Raw genomic sequence first — 24,379 nt, 5'->3', positions numbered from 1 at the left:
GGTGATTATTCAAAATAATTAATAGCTGCTGAAAAATGTATTGTTGCGTTTCAAAAGCAGTATTAGAGTCTTAAAATGTATGTATGTATGTATGTATGTATGTATGTATGTATGTAATGTAAAGCAACCACGCAAAGCATCCACTCTGATGTAACTCGCAGTCCCGCCACCTAGCCTGTAAGAACCGTCCATGCCACTTCTTCTCTTTGATCTTCTCTTTCAGCTTCTCTATATATGCCTTCTTGAGGTGTTCTTTCACCTTTGGCCCTTTAATCTCCGTCTCAGGATCGCTCATATACCGACACGATGGTTGAGGGTACTCCAGAGACAGGCTTATACCCAGTTCCTCGGCAAACTTGTGCGCTTCATTCATCAGCTAAGTGTGTCCCTTCTCTACCGCCTTTTCTTCGAACTGTTGCGCTGTTCTCATTGAGGGATCCATGTTCTGACAAAGCTTCATTGCCGCCTTGATCTTGGTCAACTTGCATTCGCGCTCAACCGAGCGCAAGCCACGCCCTCCTTTCTCTCTTGCCAAATATATTATCGCCGTCGAGCTTAAGGGATGCTTCCCCCCGTTTTCAAAGATGATCTTTCTAGCATCTCTGTCGGTAACTCGCAGTTCTGTGATTGGCCAGTGTTGAGTCAACATCAGATAGATTAGGACTGGCATTGCGTATTGGTTGCTGGCTCTTACTCGGTTAATATCAGACAGAGAACGAGACCATATCACCGATAACCTTCTCAGATACACCTTGGCTGCGCACTCAAGGGCCAGCTTTTCATCTTTTGTCACTGTTTCTTGAACTCCTAAGAACTTATAACTGGTCCCTGGCTTGAGGCTCTCAACCACTGATGACTGGTCCAGCTTCATCCCCACCGCATCTTGCTCTTGGTTGCCCCTCTTGACATGGAGGACATTGCATTTCTTGGGGTTCCAATGTAAGCCCATATCTTGCATTATTATTATTATTATTATTATTATTATTATTATTATTATTATTATTATTATTATTGTTGTTATTATTAATATTATTATTATTATTATTATTATTATTATTATTATTATTATTAAAGTACAAGTAACCTGACAGCGCATGAGTATAGGCTACTTAGAGCCTCTTGTTTGATTTGGTTTGTTCTGATTTCAGTTGATTTGTAGTTTCCCAAATCAGTAGTGATTATTACTACTAGTAGCTATCGCTAAGAGCCAACGAGACAGTCAAAATAATGCATAGTTGGCAGATTTGTATCAGAGTCTGCAACTCAACTTGTGTAAGTTAACAGTAACACCATAACTATAAAAATATAGGTGAAACCCTTGCACACTTTTTATCTCGAACAACAATGTAAATTTCAACGTGTTTTGCAATAATATTGAAAGTAGTGCTGTAATTTTTCAACGGCTGTTAATTTTAACAGGGATATACAATAATTAAGCTGGATAAAATCAATGCCATGTACAAAATCGCCAAAAGTGTTTTCAGTGTGAAACATGTCATGTGGAATAAAACTCTTGCACATGTTCGTTTCACTTGTAGAATTTTTATTTTGTGTACACTACAAACAATATTATTTCCTTTTAAAATTAAATTAAATCGTTTGCAACTCAATGGTCACAAAACGAAAAGGAAACTGCTCACCCGGGCCGAAGAACACGTACGTTGGTTCAGTCTTTATTATTATTATTATTATTATTATTATTATTATTATTATTATTATTATTATTATTATTATCATTATTATTAGTAGTATTAGTTTTAGTATTAGTATTAGTAGTAGTATTAGTAGTAGTAGTAGTAGTAGTAGTAGTGGTAGTGGTAGTGGTAGTGGTAGTGGTAGTGGTAGTGGTAGTGGTAGTGGTAGTGGTAGTGGTAGTGGTAGTGGTAGTGGTAGTGGTAGTGGTAGTGGTAGTGGTAGTGGTAGTGGTAGTGGTAGTGGTAGTGGTAGTGGTAGTGGTAGTAGTAGTAGTAGTAGTAGTAGTAGTCATAACCCCTTGGACTCTTGCAGTCAGTTTTCAGTTTGGCAACACATTTGCGCAGTCAGTTTTCATTTTAGGTCATACGGTATATGAGCTGATAACCACGATTCAGTGAACCAATCAGAATGCTAGAAATGCAATATCCGAGGTCGAAAGTATAATAGTAAGAGAATCAATGAGTCATTCAATTCCCGCACGTTGGATATGAGATTGGCTACGATTATGGCTACCTAGTAAATGTCAGAGCATTCAAAGTAGGGGCCATTTCATGACTTTGACTTCCTTGTAGTTGTTCCGCGTTACATGTGGCTATTGCCTACACTCCAAGAGAAGAAGATATATGGCAGCCCGGATATCGAGGTATACGGATCTGTAAGAGCCGTCGATGGTGGAGTGCACCTTGATGGCAAGGAATCCTACCTTAAGGTTGGCAGCTTTGACAGCAGATGTCTGCATGATCCATCCAGGTGCCCTAACGGACTCAGTTTGAGCTGCAAGCTGAAATTTAACAGAGTAAGTGCTAGTAACCGATGAGCTAAAACGAGTGGTCGTTGTCTACCAACATTACAGCAACTGAATTCATAAGAACTTAGTATAGGCAATCACGAACGCAAATTGGTATTAATAAGCACGAGTAACTTATTTATACTAACAAAATTGCACAATCCCTTAGCCCGTAAGGTGATAAAATGTGCAATTTATACATGTAAAAAAGGAAGACAGAAAATAAATAACACAAGAGATTTTGACAGCGTGCGCAATAATTTACTATGACCTTCATTCGACTAATTGGTTTAAACAGCTGTGATTATAACGTTGTCAAATTCAGAGTTTTAGAAGAGCATAAGAGTATCGTTTAAAAGTCATTCAACTGTAAACTAGGAAACGTGCGAAGAGTTCATTTGTAGCTTGCGCACGTGTTACAAATTTGCATCGGTTTGCATAACAAATGCACTCAGGCTCTTTTTTTATCTTAACAGAACTGAGTATTTTTTAATGTTTATAATTGACAAAGACATCAGAACCCATATACCGTTTTATTTTTGATTCCTGGTTGATAGTATGTTTCAAATGACCATAGAAGGCTGTCATTCTGCGCAAGTAATATTAATGCAGCGGACGCTAACTTCGGGAAACGTGTGCAAGCATGCACAACTAGCTTTGGTTTCTCCCTCCGTTGACTGAGCATGTGGTGCGAGTTTTTATCACTTCTTGTTGCGATGCACAATCAGAGTAATCTGCAAATTTCTTTTCAGTTTCGATTTAAAATACCGCTCTAAGTTTTTAAAATGATTCTTTGAGTAGGTATCCACTGTTCATAAAATGTTAAATATAATGCGAAGATAGCGTTGAGAATGTCGCGCAATAGGGTTTTGTTGCAAGACGTCCTCTTTAAGGCCGGCACACACGAGGGAGCTTGCTCCTGAAACACGCTCCCGACACACGCTCCCGGGTAAGTACCCCAACCAGTACACACGAAGGACACGACGAGGGAGCTGAATGATGAAACAAGCCGATTGGGGCATGGAAACTGTTGTGGATGAAAAAAATAAGCCAATTTGATTGGCCAACTGGAGACACGTCATGTCACGGCAAGCAAATTTCAGTACACACGAGGGAGCTTGCGCCTGAAACAGACCCGTGCAACAGATTTGCCCCTGGAGCTTGCTCCCTCATATCAAACCAGTTTGATATGAGGGAGCAAAACTAGGGAGCAAAAGTTTTGCTGCGCAACATATTTTTTCAGTAGAAATCGTTGGTGCAGACGAGGGAGCTTTGCTCCGGGAGCGTGTTGCAGGAGCGTGCTGCGGGAGCAAGCTCCCTCGTGTGTACCGGCCTTTACAGTCGACTGCAATTTTCTTTAAACCCTTTTTCCATTTGTGTCTGTAGGTCGTCAGGAGTTATAAAGAACCTCATTACATTTTGGATTCGGGTGGCCATCTTAAAGGCACTAGAGGTATCTCCGCTTATCTCCTCAACAACAACTTGTACTTCAGTGTTACAATGAGCACAGACGAGGACACACTAACTTGGACTGTAAGGACATCCATTTTTACCGTCAGGTGGGTAGTTTTAAAGTTTAAAGGCCGTATCGTCGACTACTTTAAGACCTTTGGAGAATCGAAATTTCCTCCTGGATGAAATGTCCTCACCATATATTTGTTGCAAACGGTTTTGTTTCTTTACATGATGTTTTTGGATGAAGACGTGTTAACCAGCGAAGTTCAGTGCTATAGATCGATATATACAAACAGTTTTGCACAATCAAGGTAGATAAAACTAAAGTAGATCGAAGGGAGACATGATCGGTAAAAGCATGGAAACTCACGAAATCTTGTCTGCACTGGTGCACGCTGCAAAGAACAGCATAGAGTATTAGTTTGACAGAAATAAAAAGGAATACTGTATATGATTCATTTCATATATTATTTCATTCACCGTTTCCTTCAGTTGCTTATTCAGTTTCTTTGTTTCTTCAAAACCCAGATGGCAACGTGTAGTCTTGAGCTGGAGTCTATCGGATGGACTGTGGTTGTACACCGATAGTCAATTCCGAGGCTGGACCAAGACTCCCAAGAGCGTACCCCGTGACTTGGTCGACGAGAGTGCAGAATTTATTGTTGGCCGTAAAAACGTTGGACCTGACTACTCGCCAGCCGAATTCTCCATTGGATCTTTAGCGGTCTTTCCACGGTTCCTTGAGAAGAAAGATGTGGAGAAAGTGTTCAGTGGAAAAAGTTAGTATCAAAATAGCTTATTCACCTACACAGCAAGAGAGTTACTGTAGGAGAATTAGACGAACGCGGTGTATAATTCTTCCCAGATAGTTTCTCTCTGGTAATTCTTGGCATTTAACTCCATGCTGGTTACAACCGACTTGGAAACAAAACTTTCTGCAAATCTCTTTAAAAAGAAGAGTTTTGACATGTAATTTATTCTTTCATGTCCTCTGAAAATGGAAAGACACTGTAGATGCGACTTTCTGCGTACGATAAACGCTGTATCAGTAGTAATTCTCATTCATAAATACTCTTTTTCTTTGGCCATCTGAAGTTATCAGAAATAACACACAAACAGCGGTGACAAACATCAGATATAAACGCATCATTTGAAATTACATTTTACTTAACGTTTCGTATGCTTCTGCATAGATCTTCAGAAGTGACGATTAATACAAAATTGGAGTTTAAATATACAGGATCACTAGCTTATTAGTTTCCTGTATATTTAAACTCCAATGTTATATTCATCGTTACTTCTGAAAATATGTGCAGAAGCATACGAAACGTCAAGTAAAAGATAGTTACAAATGATGCGTTTATATCTGATGTTTGTCACCACTGCTTGCGTGTTATTTCTGATAAATTTCATTCAAGAACAAGTGTAAGAAATGTTATTTTTTTGCCAAGCCTTTTTACAGCAAGCGAAAATTGTTGTTGAGCCAGTTTGGTTTAGAACCTAAACAAGTAGAGAGGTTTTGCTTGGATCTTAAATAGTAGCTCAAGTTTAAAAAGGTCAAAATTCCAATTTCTAAAATCCTGGTGGAATGCAGAGATAAGGAATCAGTGGTACTGCTTTTTATTTCGCTTTGGATAATAGGCTCTCTAAACAAAATCAGTTTGTGCTTTTACTGTATGGTCGGTGTGGGGAGATCAAATGTGCAGGTTTAATTGGTTCTGAAATCATGGGTTTTTTCACTACATTCCCTATTTTTTTCAACAGAGATGCCATACCCAGGACTTATCCGCGAAGTGTGGAAAGAGCTTCCAGGAAAATCAATCACCAAACTCAAAGACGATCCCTACTACCCTAACGACCCCTCGCTCATCGAGATTATTGAAAACTTCGACTCCCCTTTTGACATTGACAAAGACTACGGTAGTAGGGTGAAAGGATACTTCGTGGCTCCAGAGACTGGTAACTACACTTTCTACGTGTCTGGATCACAGAGCGGGGAACTGTGGATGAGCAGCACGGAAAGCCAGCAAAATCTGACCAAACTGGTCTCACTGGATCGGCCAACTGGTCACAACCAATGGAATAAGTATGTGCTTTCGCAAATAACGCAATAATGCATCTTAAATTAAACTTTTACAGAGGCGATGCTTATGAAAATAAAAGTTACCTCTGACCTCCACGACGGCTACGACTACGACAACGCCACAAAGCAATAATATCATTGGTTAAAAGAGCATAAATAATCGTGCTGCACGTGCAGCACGGATTTTAGCAAGTATCTTAGCGGTCCTCTGCATAACGACGACGTGAAATCACCAAATTTGAAGTTTTGACGACAACGTGAGCATGCAACAGAGAGTCCTTTATTCTCTATTTTAACTCTGAAAACGCTCGAACCAATTTATTTTTAGGATACTTCGGCTACATTGTAGGACGTGAAAGAGACTGAATAATCGCGAAAGACTTATGATAAAGGAGAGTTATCTTTTGAGGTGACGTTTTCGTCGACCGTCGCCGTTGTAGATCTTAAATTCCCTAATAGGGAGCTGAAGCAACGACAACGGCGACGACAACGAGAACGTCATCGCAAAATACAAATTCGCGTTATTTTAATCGCTTCGTGACTATTTCAACCTTTTTAATATGACAAGGGTGTGGTAGTTCCTGAAAATTGACACTGGTCGGAACGGCGCTTAATTTAGGGAAGAAAATGAAATTTTATCCTCAAGTGCTGACGTTGTTCATAAAACCTTAAATTTGGCTATTTCACGTTGTAGTTTTGCATACGACGGCAAAAAAATGGACAAAAGTGAAAAACGCACGTGCAGGGCGTGCAAAGCTATTGTTTTTGCCAACAAAATGCGCAAATTTGTGACGTTCTCGTTGCCGTCGCCGTTGTCGTTGCTTAAGCTCCCTATGAGATCTACAACGGCGACTCAAATTTCCCTTTCGTAAACGGTCGTTGCCATTTGAAACGCTCGTTGCCATTTCTCAGAACGGTCGTTGCCATTTGAAACGGTCGATGCCATTTATAACGGTCGACTACACACTTCACTTCAAAGAAAATCAAAAGAAACAAGCTAAGAAAAAATATGAACAAAAATTAAGCCAAAAGAGGAAAAAAAAAACATTTATAAAAGAAAAACTGGAGGAAAAAAAGAGTCCGAAAATTTCAAGACTCGAACTCGGGTTCTTAGCCCTCACCCTAAACAAAACGCTAACCCGAACCCTAACTCATATGACCAGCGAGACACAACTCCCAGTAACCGCAACCTTTTGAGTTCTTACACCTAATCAGTGTAATTCAGACCTAAAAAATGGCATCGACCGTTTCAAATGGCAACGACCGTTTACGAAAGGGAATAAGCAACGGCGACGTCAACAAAAATAATGGCGTTCAAAATTACAAGTTTGAATTTTCCAAACTTTTTCGTCATTTGTCCAGTTCTATTCAGGAAGTGAAGAGGGAGGGTTGAAACTAGTGCTGACGTTGAGATTTGGCCATTTCACGTTGTAGATTTGCAGAGAACTGAAAAGAAATGCACAAATTTCACACCGCACGTGCAGAGCGATTGTTTTGCTCATTAAATGTTATTTGGTGGCGTTCTCGTTGACGTCGCCGTCGTAGAATCGGGAGCTTACGAAACGAGGACGAAGACGGCAACGAAAAAATAAAAATACGAGTTCGCGTTATTCATATCACTACGCAACTATTTCATCTCGTTTCGCGTTAAAAAATGTGTAGTAACTGTCGAAGAACTAAACTCTCTAAACCGGTATGAGTGGGTTGGAAGCGCAGAGAGAGAACTGAAAATTCATCGTCATGTGCTAACGTCCTTGACAGAACCTTGAATTTGGCCATTTCATGTCGTCATTTAGGAGATGACGGCAAAGTATTGTACCAAAATGTAAAACGTACGTGCAGAGCGTGCAGAGCCATTGTTTTTGCTCACTAAACCTATTGTTTTGTAGCGTCGTCGTTGCCGTCGGCGTCGTCGTTTCGTAAGCTCCCTTTTGTTTACATTTGCTGCCTCATTAGCGCAAGGTTATCGTTTTCTAATCAGCCAGCCAAATACTGAAGATTGACAGTGCATTGAGCTATCTCGATGAAAATTTGAACCAGATAGATATAATTAACAATGTAAACAATGACGTCAGCAAGGGTTCCCTTATAGGAGAAACGTTTTTAATCGAGGCATTTAAAACTTATTTATTATTGAAGAATAATTATGGTTTACAACTTCCTGTGTTGTCCTCAGATATGCTGGCCAGAGTTCCAAGTCGGTGACTTTAGAGGCTGGTAAATATTATTACGCTATCGGTCTTCAGAAAGGATCAGAGTCAACTGATTCATTCTCAGCTGGAGTCCGTCTGCCCAGCGGTCGTTTCATGAGGCCTATCACTAAAGAAATACTGCAATGGAGAATGCCGGGTAAGTCGTTGGAATATTGACGACTTTGTCACGTTTACTTTGATAATTACTAACCGTGAGGTAACCGTAAAGATGATCATGCATGAGCTTTTTAAAGAACAGAATTGCTTTTACTGCAATTAAGCGATTTAACGCAGTTAGAAAAAAACACGTAATACTTTTGAAATCGGGAGCCCCAACCCCATGAGTCACCGTTATATCCAACTATCTACAATCTTGGACATTTAAAACGAAAATTAAGATCATCCCATCCCCCAAATCTAATGATGAAAACATAGCGCAGATTGAGAGCGGATTCATCTTGGATCAGGGAAGGGAGAGGGGTGGGGTCTCCTCATTTTATTCTGTTCAAGACAAGTACTCCATATCAAAGCCACTCGCTGTTAGCTTGATAACTCAGTCAAGTAGTCAAGCGGTTAGCAGCGCCATTAATCTTAAATTCGAGTTCTTTAATCGTAAGTTGAACCTTGATTGAGACTCTAGTTACTTAGAGAACAAAAATGATTGTTGAATGTTACTTATGGTAAGGACACAGCGGACATCCATGTACTTCAGTAGAAAGTGCAGCCAACTTATAGTGTCGTATAAAAGAGGTCAGACGTCGTGTTCACGGTAAGCGGCAAACGCCAGTCTGGATCATTTTGCGTTTTTTTCCAAAAATCAACGAAGCCGGTTTGCATGATTTTGGCTCATTTCTTGCCTGTCAGATTCACAAATCGAGCAATTTTTCAAATGGGAGAGACTGGTTATGCATGATAATCAGCAGTTTGCCGTTTCACGTAAAACGTCATGCTGATCTCCTAAATGTTTAAACCTGTAGAGAAACAATTCCGTTTAAAGTTCAGGGATTTTAAAGGGGAACCTCCACTCCGATTAATGAATAATTTTAAGCGAACAAAATAATATTTGCAATCAAATTTGATCTACAATTTTCATTTCTATCGACAAAATGAATTTTTACTTTCAAATTTCCCGGGCGCCGCCATCTTGAACATGAATTGTGAGGTGTTACGGTTGCCCTTATTGTTTTCGCACGAAGACTTGGTTCACACTACAGGAAATTGTTCCGGATTCGATCTTCGTTACAAATCAAAACAAAGGTTTTCGAATTTTATTTATTTCAGATACGAACGCTTTCATCGGTCAAAGTTCAAACAATTTTTACCGTAAACATTATGTTCTGTGGTTTAAAGTTATTTTCTTCTGTTAGTGGGGTTATTTTATATGATAAATGCAGAAAAACACTTTCTATCCTCAATACAGTCGTTCAACCACATCGTTCGTGTTAGTAAAGTGTTCTCAGACGAGTCGGAACCAGTAAGCTTTCAGGCATTGGAGTATAAGTGAGACCGTTCCAACTGACTCAGTATTTAGGAGAAACGAGTTCAAAATAAAAAAGGGGTGTAACTTGTTGAAGCGTGATAAGGACTTTAACGATCTTCAGCGTCTCTTTTTAACACGGATTTCCGTTTCTTACAACGTTAAAACTTTGCAGGTGATCCATTTGCCGGTGTTATCCGTGAGGTATGGCAAGACATTCCTGGCTACAGGATAATGGCCCTCACTTCCAATCCGAACTTTCCCAATAATCCCTCAAGTATTGAAGTGCTGGACAAGTTTGATGCGCCACACAACGTTGATGATAACTATGGATCAAGGATTCGAGGATACTTCAAGGCTCCAGAAAGTGGGCTTTACAGGTGAACGACGTGACGGAGCGCTGGTGGTGTATGTCGGCATCGATAAACACAAATTTGTTTTTATCAAACGAGGGATAAAGATCAGTGAATAAACCACCGTAGGACTAGGATTTGAAAGCTGACGTTTCGAGCTTTAGGCCCTTCGTCAGAGCAAGAGTCCATTACCGAAGAGTTAGGATTACCCAAATTGGCCATATCCCCGTCAATGGACTCTTGGTCAGAGCGAATAGGGAGAAAGAGCTAACGCTAGAAAGGACGACCCATCTGTCTTCCTCATGCATGGTGGTTATTTTAATCTCCTCGTTTGATAAAACAGAATTTTCGTGTTTCACTACCCACCGACGCTGCCACCACGGTAGAAACTAAAGACTGGTTTTCACTAGCGACGCAAGCATAAACGCAGGCTCAAGTGAAAACGAACCACAACCGCAAGGACGAGAACACGACGCAGAGACAAAGATTCACTAGTTCCATGTTCTCTCTTACAACGCGGCGCTGGGAGTGGAATCTGGAACAGGTCTTTTTCATTGGATGAACATCAACAACCTGCGTTGTGGTTTGCGTTACTAATTGCTTGCCTCGCTGGCGAAAACCAAGCTTAAAACCCTTTATCTTATTTTAATACACTTTCCTATGTCATAGTTCCTTTTATCTCCCTCGCAAAGAAGGCATCCTATGTCATAGAATATGAATAATACGGTTCTTCTCTTGAACTCATTTTTTTCAACGCGCGGTACGGAACAGCGCAAGTTGTGACTGAAATGACTCGAGGTAGTCAATTATCATATGCGCAATTCGTTTTGGCGTCAGATTTTCGACCCATGCTGTCTCACGTCTCTGTCAGTTACAAAAAACTCGAAAAAGAAACTCTTGACTTTAAAGCAACATGAACAGAAAACATGCATAATTCACTACAATAATATACATAAATTTATGACGAAGAGAGATAGTCCATAGAATTCTGGCCACAGTTGTTCAAAACGTGGGTAACGCTATCCACCGGAAAAGTCACTGTCATTGGCTTAGCGCAATTGCGTTTCGCTATGACATATCCGCTGGATAGTGATTTATCCGGCCGATCGCACTATCCATCGTTTCAGTGAACAACTGGGACTGATGTTTATGTGTCAGGTAAACGGGGTTGTCTTGTTGGTTGACAATGTGCTTTTCGCTGCTGATGTGCATAATTCCCTGAGTTAAACTTAAAGTTCGTAAAATTTCAAGGAAGCTTTGTTCGTGATATTTTTTTTAAAGTCGCGAGTTTTTTTTCTGGTTTTTTGGACCACGTGTACAATTCATACTTTAAGGACGGTGCCCTACTATTGTTATTGCGCACCGACGTTCTGCCGCATACTCGAGATACTCGGATTTTCCTATCGGTTGATGCTTACTAATACAGGGATATTTTTGCGCGAGTTTTAAAACTAATCCGGAAAAAGTAGATCTTAGTCAAGTACTCTTGGTATCCACAAAGAAATTGGGGGTAACCATGCATTTTTGGAGAGATAATTAAGTTTCAATTTGAAGAAAGAACGCCATACATTGCTTTGTATTTTAAAGCCTTTTTACAAAGATTATTCATGACTTATCTTTGACAAATGCGTGGCTACCTCCAATTTTGACGATTTGACGACGATCACCCCACCCCCCCCCCCACCCAATAACACTTGTTAAGATCGACATTTCCTGCATAATCACACACCGGGGCACCATATCTTAATTAGTAGCACCGTCCTCAACCCTCTTCGCGTACCTACCCCGACCAGCAGATGTACAAACCCTGGCCCCCCCCCACCTACTGTTTCAACACCCCCCCCACCCCGCCGCTACCATCAGGAGAGGAGATCAAAACAACTTATGTAATTAAATATGGAGTGCATGGTTAGTCTGACATCCGATTTTAGTTTTCAGTGATTGCAAAGCATGTTATTAAGTGGTCAGGACGCCAACAATCGAGATGTTATGAGTTCAATTTCAAAAATGCCTGGTAAAAATAAATGTGGTGCTTGGTCCTTGAGTTCACACAGTCCTAGGAATGTTTGTTGGCGGTGAACTTGCCATCGTGAAGAGATTGAAATGCTTTTATTTCTTGTAGGATGTCTATAGTGTGACAAAGGCTCGAAACCTTTTTTCTAAATAAACACCGTTTTATCTGCTTTCCTGAAGGTTTTTCCTGGCTGCTGACACAACTGGGGAACTTTGGCTGAGTTCGGACGAAACGGAGAAGAACCCTGAAGAAGATTGTGACTATAAATGGTTGGACAGCGCACAATGAATGGCTCAAGTAAGATCCTTTCTATTCTGTTTAAATTAATTCTTGTAAAGATCACTAGAAAGCACATTGTTACAAGACACTAGTAAAGTAAAAAAGTAAAGTGGTGCATTTATATAGCGCCCTTATCACAACGTCTCAAAGGCGCTTTACAATGATCAATTTACCGGACTGGAAGCATATATAGCCGCAAATTGCAGCTGCTTCTAAGCAGTCCATGCATGCTGATACTCATTAATGAGGATGATGATGACGACGATCATAACGATGATCGTCGTCATCGTCGAAAAAAAGCGCATTTTTCATCGAGCAAGGTAAACGCAAGTTTTGCGTACAAAGATCAAACTACAGTGAAAAGATCCAACGTTGAAGAGGAAATGCAAATGTACTACAACATTCCCAATCCTAATCGTGAAAAGCTTGCACCCCCAAATAATCCTCCAGAAAATCTGGAAATCAGCGAATGTCAAAAATACCATAATACTCTTTGTTTGTCCCTCCAAAATTTTGCATAAGCATTATTTTTATTTTCTCTTGAGACTTCATGATGGTCTCAAGAGAAACTGGAAACAATGGTTATGTAAAATTTTGGAGGGACAAGCGAAGAGTATTATGGTTTTTTTTTTATACTGGCTGATTCCTGCAGGTCATTTCTAATGGTCTATCTTCATAAGAGAAATTAAGCCAGTTTGGAAAATAACAAAACCCCTGCACATTTCGGCATAAAAGCAAGCACGTATTCAGAATACAATAGAATTCGAATGCAAGTTCTTGCAACTGTTTTAATAACAAAAGAAAAAAAATTGTTTGCTTTTTTTGTTCGATTCTGACGCGTGCATTTGTTTTTTTTGAAACAATGCGACTAGAAACTGACACTCATATTGAAATGTTTGGCTTGGGAGGGTCGCTTTTGTTTGATGTGTTCTGCAAATACCACCATTAAGTTGACGGTGTTTGTAAGCGATAAAACAGGAGCAAGGGACGAATAACACTGACTTAATCTTTTTGTCAATGAAAGAAGCATTGACAGAAAATGACAAATATGTAGAAAGCAGAGCTGGCTGAAGGTCAGCTTCGAGTGAATAAGATAGACAGACATTCGTTTCTTTGTGTTAATATTCTGATGTTTTTTTAGGCTTAAAAGGTCAGGTCTGTCGATGTCACTTAATTACATTTAGTTTAGTATAACCCTTTATACCAAAACTCATAACATTGTGTCAGTATTTTCACAGCCTTCTGAATCGTAAAACGAAAAAAAAAAAAGATGGTGTAATTTTTATCCGTCGGCAATGGTTTACTATTTGTAAAATGCATGCAGTTTCCCAGAAACGTGAGAGCAATATTCGTTTTTGCTTTCATTTTAATCGTTTAAAATGACTTTTTGTAACCGTATTCGTCATAAAAATAGAAGTCTCGGTAAAAGCCCATCGATTGTCCCTGAGGCCCGTTTCAAACGTCGGACTTTTCGCGTGCCGAATCTAATGCAAATGAGAAAAATTGTTTCGTCATTTGCATTAGATTCGGCACAAGAAAAGTTTTACGGTTGAAACGGGCCTGAAATATTACATTTTGATTAGCAAGTTAAATGTTTTCGTTGGTATTCTTAATCAGCCGTTGACAGCTGTATTCTAAACTTAGTGTATTTGCATATAAGCTGAACTAGGATTATCTCAAATTTTCGCTGATACTCCAAAGGACATTTGAAACCGCCAGCACATTGTTGGAGAAAACAGCAAATCATGTCTGAGCTTGTTTAAAAATATGATCATTTATAAGTAAATCCAAGACACAATAAAGATCTCTGCGAGACCTGAAACTTTTTGATTCTCTTAGACTCGTCTGGCGTTGGATTCGGAAAATCCCCTCAACTTTTCTTTCTTTCGAATTAGAAGTAAAACTGACAAGCCGACGTTTGCTGTTACATCGAAAATTTATCACAAAGGCTTAATTTTGCTTGCCGATACTCAGATTTAAAATCACATATAAATGTTATAGAAATGGCTACCAGTCGTTTAATGATGATGCTAGATTTCCTGAATGGCAAAATGCAATTTTCTACAAGTCTTGATTCTTAACCTGACCTAAGTATTCGTTATCCACGAACTCTAAGGAAACACGCTGAGTTTTATGAGGTTGCCTACAAAATCTGTGTCAGCCTATCGGCGTCGAAGGTGGTGTAAATTCGTATTCTGAGGGAGAGCACGATGACAGTATATCTGGCGGGAGTTGAGAAAGAGTCAGCGTTCCGTCCCCTAAGATGGAATCCAGGGATTCCATACTACTCCACGAAAGAGACGGCGATGTAGTAAAAATTGCCTTTCTATCAGTTGAAGTGAGCCTTAGCGTTGGATAGATGACCTGTAGCTTGTTTCTTTCCAATTTATGTCCCAAGATTATGCCCTTTTCCGGTGGTCTTGGTTGTCTTGGGGTCAACTTCATGCGGCAAATGTTCAGGCTTTTTTCCTCCTGAATTTTAGTCCTGTTTTCCGTTATTTGAAGATCAACGACTCGCAGTGATTTCAAGAGTTTCTGAGTGGCGGTTAGGTCAGTGTGAGATCTTGAAATCTTCACTTTGGCAGCCTCACTCATAACGTTTATCTCTTGCGTACAAATTGAGTTTAAGGGTGACGTTTCGACACGTGGAAGGCTTCTAATCGTTGATTTTCCGTAAAGATTATTATGCGAAAAGCTTCGTTTGCAAAGACTGAAAGTCCTGTTTAAATTAATCCGAGGTAGCTGTAACGAAGTCTTCAACTGGCTAAATTTGCTTTGGTTTGGTGGTGGTAACGATTCCGCATTAGTTTTCTCCTGATTTAGCTTTGCCATCGCGGGAAAGTTGAAATTTCTACTCCTTTGCTCTTTTCGTCTTTGTGTGAATATCTTTCTCCCTTTCTCGGTTGAATTGTTTTTACTTGCGTCCATAAGCAACAAGAAAATTCACTCCTTTCATTTGTTTTTGGTGATCGATGAAACTTTTTACGCTCACGAACTTTGCATCATTCTGACTTAGATGCCAAATTTTTGTAATATTTTTGTTTTATCTTTTTCTGTTTACATTTTTTAAAAAAAGCATTATATCTGACAGCTCGTAAAAGGTATTACGTTAGTGCAGTTTCAAAAAAAAACAAAATCATATCTCCTTGAGCAAAAGGTGGAGAGTGCAATTATAGGCGCTAAAAATATATATGCCGGATTTAAACTGATTTGTACATGTCATGCACGGCAGTTCTGCATCACATTTAAGACTTCGAGGGAGCCAAGAGTTTGTTAATGTAATACAACACTCACACGGCTTCTATGGTCTTTTCAACGCCATCTTTTAGTGTACACGTTTCTCTGTTAGTTTTTCGATAAAATCAAACGATTAGCTGGCGGAACTCAGGAGAAATTTGTATCAGAATAACAAACCATTTCTTTTGTTTTACGTATTGTACCATTAAAGCTTATTTCAATTAGAGTGCCAGGGTTTCCAAATTCTATATTTCAATATATTTTAAATTCAAACTTTTCAGCTACATGTAAGTTGCTTAACAATGATATTGGCTTCGGACTGTAAGTCTTAGCTTTTTCAGTAATTGATTTGATAGAGGAAAAATGTCCAGGTTGTGATTCTCAACGGCTTATGATGTTTATTCATTATCGACATGACAAAAGTAGAATGGAAAGAAAAGGGGACGTTAAGACGTCCTTCAATTTTTTTCAAAAGAATCAGCATCGGTTTTATAATTATTTCAAGTGTTTTTTTTTTTGTTTTGTTTTTTGTTGTTGTTTTTTTTTTTGGTGCGGGAAAAGGTATATGAGCTATTAGCAAAACTCAGACATGCAAATTAATCTCGAACAAGTGCATGTTCGGCGATTTGGAGCCAGTTTGCTGACGAATATGCTGGAGCTTTCATTTTTAAATTTCTGCTTTTTTTCTGGTATACCGCGTATTTTTGTTGGTATTTTTCACAAACCGTGCTTTTATAATTGTTTTTGCTTTTATGTTTGGAGAAACACAAGTTTGAATACAATGAGTACTCGCTCGTGTTTTCAACATCAAGTACCGTTAATGATCACTTAGCCACTTAGATTTAAGAAAAATCATAAAATGAAAGAATCAGTCGTGAATTGACAAGAGAAATTATGGTGAAAAAAAAAGGATAATAATAAAAATAAATAAATGGGAAACCCCAAGAATTGAGTTTTATTTTAGGAAATTTAAGCATATTAACCATGGATACAAAGAAGACAAAATCGCCTTGAAATCAATTGCCAAGGCAACTCTCTTCAATATATAACCTTAATCAGTCGCTTTTACATTCTGTTTTCCCAATACATCTCATGTGATAATACTCAGGAGATTTGATCCTTTGTCTTGTTCATCAAAAAGAGTGAATACAAGCATGAATATGCATGCACTCTTCTCAAAGAACAAAACAAAGGACCAAATCTCCTGAGTGTCGTCATATGATCTGAACAAAATGCACAAGCGAATAAGGTCTCTTCACACCAAAGCATAACATTCACCAAATCGGCTAATTGCGTTCGACAGAGTTGAACGAATACTATTTTCGTCGTTTTTCGAGATCCCTCGCGTTGTTTTTGATGACGTTGTTTTCGATGCCAGTTGATTTCAAGGGTTTCGACGAACTATCCGACTGGCGGACTGGTTCGCATTTCGGCTCGATTTCATGGGATAGAAAGGTAGTCATATTGATCACAGGCATCCCCGTCATGCCAAGGCGCTCGTTCGGGTAATTTTTCTTACGCCGTTTTAATTTTAAGTTTTAATTTCTCTAAGGTGAGTGAATTGTGTCGATTGATTCGCAGTATCTCCAGCCAATATGATTGATACTTCGTAACAGAACATCAGAAAGCTGTGTACTGGTGTGTTTTCTCTCGAAACAGACTTTGTTTATAAACTGTTTTGTAAATCCTAGGGTTGACTTCAAAACGCAACTATAACACGAAGAAAAACTTCATACAACATAAAATTATAATAGGAATTCCTTGCAAGTGAAGACGAAATGCGAAAATTGAAGAAATTTCCTGCGGCCGAGCTGCAAGAATTTGCGATACAGTTTGTACTCGGTGTTAGAAAGAAAAATGTTGAGTAAAACACTCCTGTCTATGTAATAAAAAGAAATTGCACGTTAGCTCGAAGATATCAATTTTATGTTCTCGTGACAAGAACAGTACCTCACTCGTTCGCGTTGTCATAAAATTCATATCTCCTCGCCACCGTGTAATATCCTCTATTTCTATTCCACGTCATCTCATTTTGACACAAGATGCCGAGGAGTATACATTAGGAAACAAAGTCGTTATTTTTCAGATTCCCCGAACAAAAGTCTGATCGTATTCACCTGCGGAAAGGTAAATATTATTACATTGAAGCGTATCAGAAGTCTGATAAACTGGCTGACTGTGTATCAGTAGCAGTGGAGCTTCCAAGTGGCCACTTTGAAGGACCAATCAAACGAGTGCATTTGAGCTGGAGATTGCCAGGTAAGACAGCAAAGGCACTATGGCTGCATTAGTGGAGGACACATAAGTAGATAGATACTCACTCGTGCATTACCACAAATGCTAATTTAAATGTGATTGGCTCCGTTTTTATTGAAGGCAAGGATACAGAGGAAGTCGCTAAAAAAAACTGACTCTTTAGTGTACTTCTTACAATGAAGTAACTGTGGTATGCAATCGAGGGTTGCTAGTTTGTTTGGAAAAATAACTAGTTGAGTAAGACTTGGCGCTGCAAACCTTGTTAACTATCCATCGACTCAGAAAACTAAAAATCGCGAATCTAACATTTTAATATTCTCGGAAAGAAAATATGAGAAGGCATTTATTATGGGCACAACGTATGTTATATATACATTATATATAGTGTATTAATGTTGTTGGCATAGTTCAGGAAACGACCACACACATGTAAAACGAATACTGGGCTCTGATTATAGAGCGGGTCTCCTAAGAAAGAAGACTCGAAATTTTTCAGAGAGAAGGGACAGCGCAGTAGTAGGAGGCTTTATGCAAATAAAAGAAAAAGAAAGGAAACTTCCCTAGCACCTTTTAAAGCAGAACATAAACCCCGTAGGCCGACCGCATTGATTCAATATAACTAACGAGGTCAAATGTCAAAGCAATCATTAGTTACTCATTTACAAGAATGTATTCGATTCCAGATGGAAGGACAGGCCCGGGACCATCATCAGAGGAGGAAGGTATGTGTGTAATTTTTCGGAGGCATCGGTAATAATAAGAAGACAGTACTGTAAAAACCCAATCAGCCAGGTGGAGGACAGTGCAAACATTTCCGATTAAGATAACGTGCGGTACAATTGCTACATTCTGTATTGCACATTTGTCAAGTATAAGGAACGGCATTTTCGTTCCGCCACTGAAAACAGTCTTGACTCTCAAAAAACGTTTATAAAGTCACCACTTTTGCCTCAAGGGAGTAGCGAGTTCTGTTGCAGAGGAGATCCAAAATTGAATCGATTTTAAGTTATTTCAATGGCGTGTTGGAAGTTAAAATAAAGTTAGCTCCAAGATTTTTCCTTTAAAATCCGTTTCTGTCCTTGCCGTAACAACAGGATAGTAGAATGTCTACAAGTTAGTGTATTGCAATATCACTTTTAATTACCGTTCTACAGTGAACATGAAGATTCGTTGAACCCTTGTTTTTTTAGACCGAATTTGTAAGACTACATTTCCCGTTTAAAGCCCTTGGTATATTCTCTAGTGTAAATCATTACACTGCACTGTTTATTGAGAAATCTCCATTGATTTGAGCGTGATGCAACTGCTGAAAGGGGATGGCCGTAGAGGGAGAGTTCTAAGTGCTCCAAAACTGTAGGTGAGACTCCCCCGCCCCTCCTCCAGACTGGAGTTGTCTTTGTTGGCACTGAATTCACCTTCACCGCCGTTTATTTTTAGCTATACCTAAGCCAGTTGGTTTGTATCCACTAAACAAGGCTTTCGGCGCAAACGATGCTGGACCCAACAACGAAAACGGAGTCTTGAGCAACGTGGAACTCTCCACTGGTCCAGATGGTAAGGCCCCGCGATGATCAATTGCTAGAAATATCAATCACCTTGAAAGTTATGAGTTACACACAGCAAAACCAATGGTTTCATTTAACAAATGTAGAGCTACTCTGTAGAAATGCCGTTAATAAATTGTTATTATTTATTATTATTATTATTATTATTATTATATATTATTATTATTATATTATTATTATTATATAATAGCATCACAGAATTAAAACTCGTCCTCCACTTCGTTTTCACGTGACGTCACGGTGGCTGTCATGGTTCCCAAATCTAGTCTTTCGAGGATGGAGATAGGACGCAAACTACAGGAAAAAAGTCGCAAGGACTTTGAAAGTCGTTTGTTAGTATTTATTTTTGTTCTCTGACTCTTTCTTTGCGAGATATCCGTTCTAGGGACTGCCTACTAAATGGACAACAACGGAGGATTGAACCATTACGTTACGAAATTTAGAAACGTCACGGTCACAAAGTCTAATTAAGGACGGTGCCTACTAATTCAAAGGTATTTTTGCGCGGTTTACTGAATATGCGGGAAAAGCAGATCTTAACAATTGTTATTGAAATCCAAAAAGGAGATATGGGGTAACCATGCATTTTTCGAAGATAATTAATCAACAATATTTCCAAAAAGCTTTAAAATACAAAGCAATGTATGGCGTTCTTTTCCAAGCTGAAGCTTAATTATCTCTGAAAAATGCGTGGTTACCCCCAATTTTCTTTTTCGATACCAAGAGCACTTGCTAAGTTCTGCTTTTTTTCCGCATCGTTTTGAACCGCGCAAAAAATATCCCTGTATTAATAATCACAATCCATAGGAAATCCTAGTATCTCGAGATGCGCAGAACGTATGCGCAATAGCAATAGTAGGGCATCGTCTTTTAATAATAGACCAATTTCGGTATATTAAAATTCAGTCCCAAACAAAAAGCATCATCTCGAGACACTGTAGTTTATTCCCCCAGAGCCTTTTGTTTACGACTGAATTTTAATGTATCGAAATTGGTCTATTAAACCTTGCAGTTATTCTTCATTCCAACAGATGACGAAGGCGGAGCGTATGAATTCAAAGGCACAGCTGACTCGTTTGTAGAGATACCCAATGACGGCAAGATGGACACGAAGGATTCTATGACAATCTTGGCCAATATTTATCCCACGGGCAGTGGTGGGCCGATCTTGAACTACAAAACTGATGGTTGGGGAGTTCATCTGTGGCAGTTTGAATCCACAGAGTTGTTCGTAAAGATTCGTGCATCGCAATGGAAAGTTCCATAAACCAATCGCCTCAAGAGTCTTGCAGGTTTGTACATCGTGTGGCTTAGGTCAAAGTAACAAAATGCAAGATACATCATCACCCCGATGAGGGACGTGGTAGTTGAATGCAAGTAGATCTCCGCAATGCCAAATCGATTTTGCTAGGAGGTTCGATGGCGACAGATCTTAATTGGGTATTTATGACCATTTTTTTTTTTTTTAATCTAGCGTCAACTAAACATATACAGCACGGTATCTACAAAGGAAGGGCAGGTTGGCTGTGTAGGACTATCTGTGGATGTAGTCAATTAAGGCAACGAAAAAGTAGTGTTAAGAAATTCTATCAAAAAGGGTACAACAGATAGAGCGGTTTTCCATTGAGTGTCGAAAGTAATTAGCAAATTGCTTTGGTTTATGATTACTTCACTCATTGATTGGTTCAAAGTTCTCGCGCCACTTTTTCAACCCATCAGAAGTAAAACCAAAACCAATCGTGGCTCGCGCGTGTGAACATCTTCCCGCGCTTTGTGGCGGCTGCGTGTGATTACTTCGGGTTTTGATTGGTTTACTGGATTGTCTCCGTCCTTTTTGATTGGCCCAAAGTAGTTACTTTGGTTTTTGGTATTACGACACTCATTGAAAACCGCGCTATCCACTTTGTATTTGAAAGAGAATGGCAATAATATAATTGGCTAAAAGAGGGAAAACAATCGTGCTGCTGCAAGTGAGGCACGCATTTTAGAACAGATTTTTTGTGTTCTCTACGTAACAAGGACGCGACGTGAAGGGATTTGAGGTTTTACCAACAATGGAAGCATAGGAATATGAACTTTTCATTTTCTATTTTTACTTTTAAACCACTCGTATCAATAAGTTTTTTGAATACTTCACCCATATTGTGCGACGTGAACGAGACGGAATCATCTCAAAAGACTTACGACAGTGTAAAGTTATATTTTGAGGCGGCGTTTTCGTCGACGTCGCAGTCGTAGATTGTAAAGTAGCGAGCTAAAAGAAGTGACGACGGCTACGGCATCGAAAACGTCACCTCAAACTATAACCTCGTGCTATCGTGAGAATTTCGTGATTGTTGCATCTTGTTGACGTTTAACAATCTGCGCGAAGTATCCAATACTCGATTGGTGCCAGAGTTTTTAAGCTAAAATAAACTAAAATAGAGAATGAGAGGATTCACTGGCTGTTGTATGCTCACGTTGTCGAAATCTTACATTTTATTAGGGGGGTGTTTACATGATACGGTACGAGTTTCATTCTGGTACGAGTTCATCCCGGTTCTTACTTATCGCTCTGTATTTGTTTACATGATACCGGTGAAAAAATATCATACCAGTACAACTCATACCGGCATGAGTTCATCCCGGTAGTTGTACCGGATCGAAATTCTCATAACGGTATGAAAAGTTATACCGGTATCATGTAAACGCTACATTGACTCCCATTCCGGTACGAGTCGTCAAGTCGTGGTGGACTGGGACTATTGACGCATGCGTTGTATTTCTAAATATTCGTCAAGATGGCGTCCGGTAATCAATGGACTTGGGATGTGTCAATATTTGTGTCGTCCATGTAAACGCGGTATGAAATTGACAACTCGTACCAGAAATGAAACTCGTACCGGTATCATGTAAACACGTGATCCCCTAATTTCAAGTTGTTGGGGAGTTTAAGAAACCGCGACGGCTACGGCGACGAAAACGTCGCGCTTCAAAATATAAGTTTGAGCTATTCTAAGTACTTCATGATTATTCCATCTTTTTTTATTCTTCAATATGAGCGAAGTGTCCTATAACTGGATTGGTAAGGACGGATTTGAAGTAAAGAGTGAGACTCAAAGATTAACTGTAGTTTGTCCACGTTGTCGTCAAAACCTTAAAATTGGTCATTTCACGTAGTAGTTTTGACGAGTACGGCAGGGAAATGTTCAAAAATGCGTGCCGCACGTGCAGCGCGATCATTTTGCTTCTTTTAACCAATAATATTACTGCTTTTTGGCGTTGGCGTTGCCGTACCCGCATCGTTTCTTAAACTCCCTGTGTTTTTGCAGAGTGCGGCAAGGAAATGTACTAAAATGCGTACCGCACGTGCAGCACAACTATTTTTCGTCTGAAACCAAAAATATCATTGCTTTGTGGTGTTGTCGTTGTCATAGCAGTCGCCGTGTCTTGAAATCCGACGGTACCCATAGGGAAGATATCTGTTTTTACAAACATTGCTTTTGATATTTAAATGTGGCAACCAGGGAAACAAAAGACCCCTTTGTTTCGACAGCCAATGGGGTTCGGGTGGGCACATTAATGACAACAGGTGACGTCAACTATATATTTTCCTATAATATCCTGTACGACGTGATAGACTGATAGAGGGTATATGAAATTTACGCATAGCCATTGCGGCTATTTTTGGATGTATGAAATTCACGGTTGGGTTCCTAGGTTAGGTTTTTGTCTGCCTTCTTCACAGGTGCTTAAGTCGTTCTATTTCCTCGGTGATCTTTCAATCAGAAAATCCGCTTTTTCATTTTCCTAAAACTCCACGACACCTTAAAAACAGCAAAATCTTGGGTTCAAAATAGTTAACTTTATAGTGATAAAAACAAAGTTAGATTTTGGTAGCAAAATACTGTTGTTGAAAGCACTTTTCACATTTCTGACGCACTTGGAACAGTGAACAAGAAAATGACCTATCTCTGGCAAAGATGAGTTTTTGCTTTCCAAAGCTTGATTGACCTATTCATATACTGCCAAATACTGAATTAAGCTCTTTCCTCCTGCCACTAGCTGAATGAGTGGAATAAAGTTGGTGCAACATACGATAACAACACTGGTGTGGCACAGCTGTGGCACAACGGAAAGATGGTAAAGAGTCGAAAAACATTGGACAAATTAGACTGGCCACTCAGTATCCAATCAGAATAGGCGCTAGAGATGGTGACGATAGAAGGTTTTCTGGTAAAATCTCGTGTTTGCAGATTTATGGAAAGGCACTGGATGAACAACAAATTGGAAATCTGAAAAGCTGTCCCCCGTCAAAGGTAACGTTGGTTAAGAGTGGCGCGTCACATATCTAACCTTATTGCAGCATGGTATAGTCAAGGCGAGATATATACAGAATATTACATGGTCGCTGCGCTCACTCGTGAAATATTCTTCAACACTCGAAGAGAAATTTCGTATTTCCGCGCGCCCATGTTATTTGTTGAAAAGTAACGGGGGGACTGAAGCAAAGCAATTTAATGGTGGCAAATTTAAATTTCCATTTGCTAGGAATCATCACAGAAATGTAGGATTTGTCGGGAAAAATATACCAATCCCAATTTTTCTGCCCCGTCCTCGACCATCCGACGACGATCGAGGGTGTGCGATTTTCTGTTTTCAGCAGTCGGGAAACACGGGACGGTCCGAAAACAATGAACCGTAAAAGCTAGGCTTAACGGTTCGTTTGATGATTTTGGAATTATTACGGAAGGTAAATGCAATGCCTTCTAAAAAAAAAATACCTATTCCTTTGAAGTAACTTACAGATTCTTCAGAAAGTTCTTCTCGTCATCTTTTTCACTCGTTAGACGTTTCAATGTGGATGAAAGGTCTTCTTAGAAGGCAGAATTTTGAAACTCTTTATTTTTTTTATGCAGCGCAACTTTCACTGGATGACGACCTCGACTCTGGATTGGGTTCAGGATCAGGAGACTGGGATGAACAGGACGGGGATTGTGAGTTGAC

At 39.5% G+C, this 24,379-nt stretch overlaps 3 protein-coding genes across 3 annotated transcripts in view; 2 read left to right on the top strand and 1 right to left on the bottom strand.

The window, feature by feature from the left end:
- LOC138042243 (uncharacterized) overlaps positions 1-17,793 on the top strand; it is a 75,753-nt gene extending 57,960 nt beyond the window's left edge. Inside the window, exons 33-40 of the mRNA XM_068888064.1 lie at positions 2,268-2,491; positions 3,869-4,041; positions 4,466-4,716; positions 5,702-6,023; positions 8,197-8,369; positions 9,865-10,069; positions 12,236-12,353; positions 17,659-17,793. Of these exons, the coding sequence (XP_068744165.1) occupies positions 2,268-2,491; positions 3,869-4,041; positions 4,466-4,716; positions 5,702-6,023; positions 8,197-8,369; positions 9,865-10,069; positions 12,236-12,344 (1,457 nt within the window). The 3' untranslated portion in view covers positions 12,345-12,353; positions 17,659-17,793. The remainder of the gene's footprint in view (positions 1-2,267; positions 2,492-3,868; positions 4,042-4,465; positions 4,717-5,701; positions 6,024-8,196; positions 8,370-9,864; positions 10,070-12,235; positions 12,354-17,658) is intronic.
- Positions 14,090-15,332, bottom strand: LOC138041127 (uncharacterized). Its single transcript, XM_068886899.1, has one exon. It carries the CDS (start codon positions 15,261-15,263, stop codon positions 14,493-14,495), a length of 771 nt encoding a protein of 256 aa, XP_068743000.1. The 5' UTR covers positions 15,264-15,332; the 3' UTR covers positions 14,090-14,492.
- A 280-nt stretch (positions 17,794-18,073) lies between the features above and the next one.
- Positions 18,074-23,671, top strand: LOC138042246 (uncharacterized). The gene is made up of 5 exons (XM_068888068.1): positions 18,074-18,187; positions 18,512-18,550; positions 19,266-19,382; positions 20,425-20,685; positions 23,438-23,671. Exons 1-4 carry the CDS (start codon positions 18,160-18,162, stop codon positions 20,658-20,660), a joined length of 420 nt encoding a protein of 139 aa, XP_068744169.1. The 5' UTR covers positions 18,074-18,159; the 3' UTR covers positions 20,661-20,685; positions 23,438-23,671.
- Positions 23,672-24,379: the final 708 nt, after the last annotated feature.

The sequence above is a fragment of the Montipora capricornis genome, chromosome 3 (genome assembly GCF_036669925.1).
Source record: "Montipora capricornis isolate CH-2021 chromosome 3, ASM3666992v2, whole genome shotgun sequence".
Classification (NCBI taxonomy): Eukaryota; Metazoa; Cnidaria; class Anthozoa; order Scleractinia; family Acroporidae; genus Montipora; species Montipora capricornis.
This window is presented reverse-complemented; position numbering and strand designations above follow the sequence as displayed.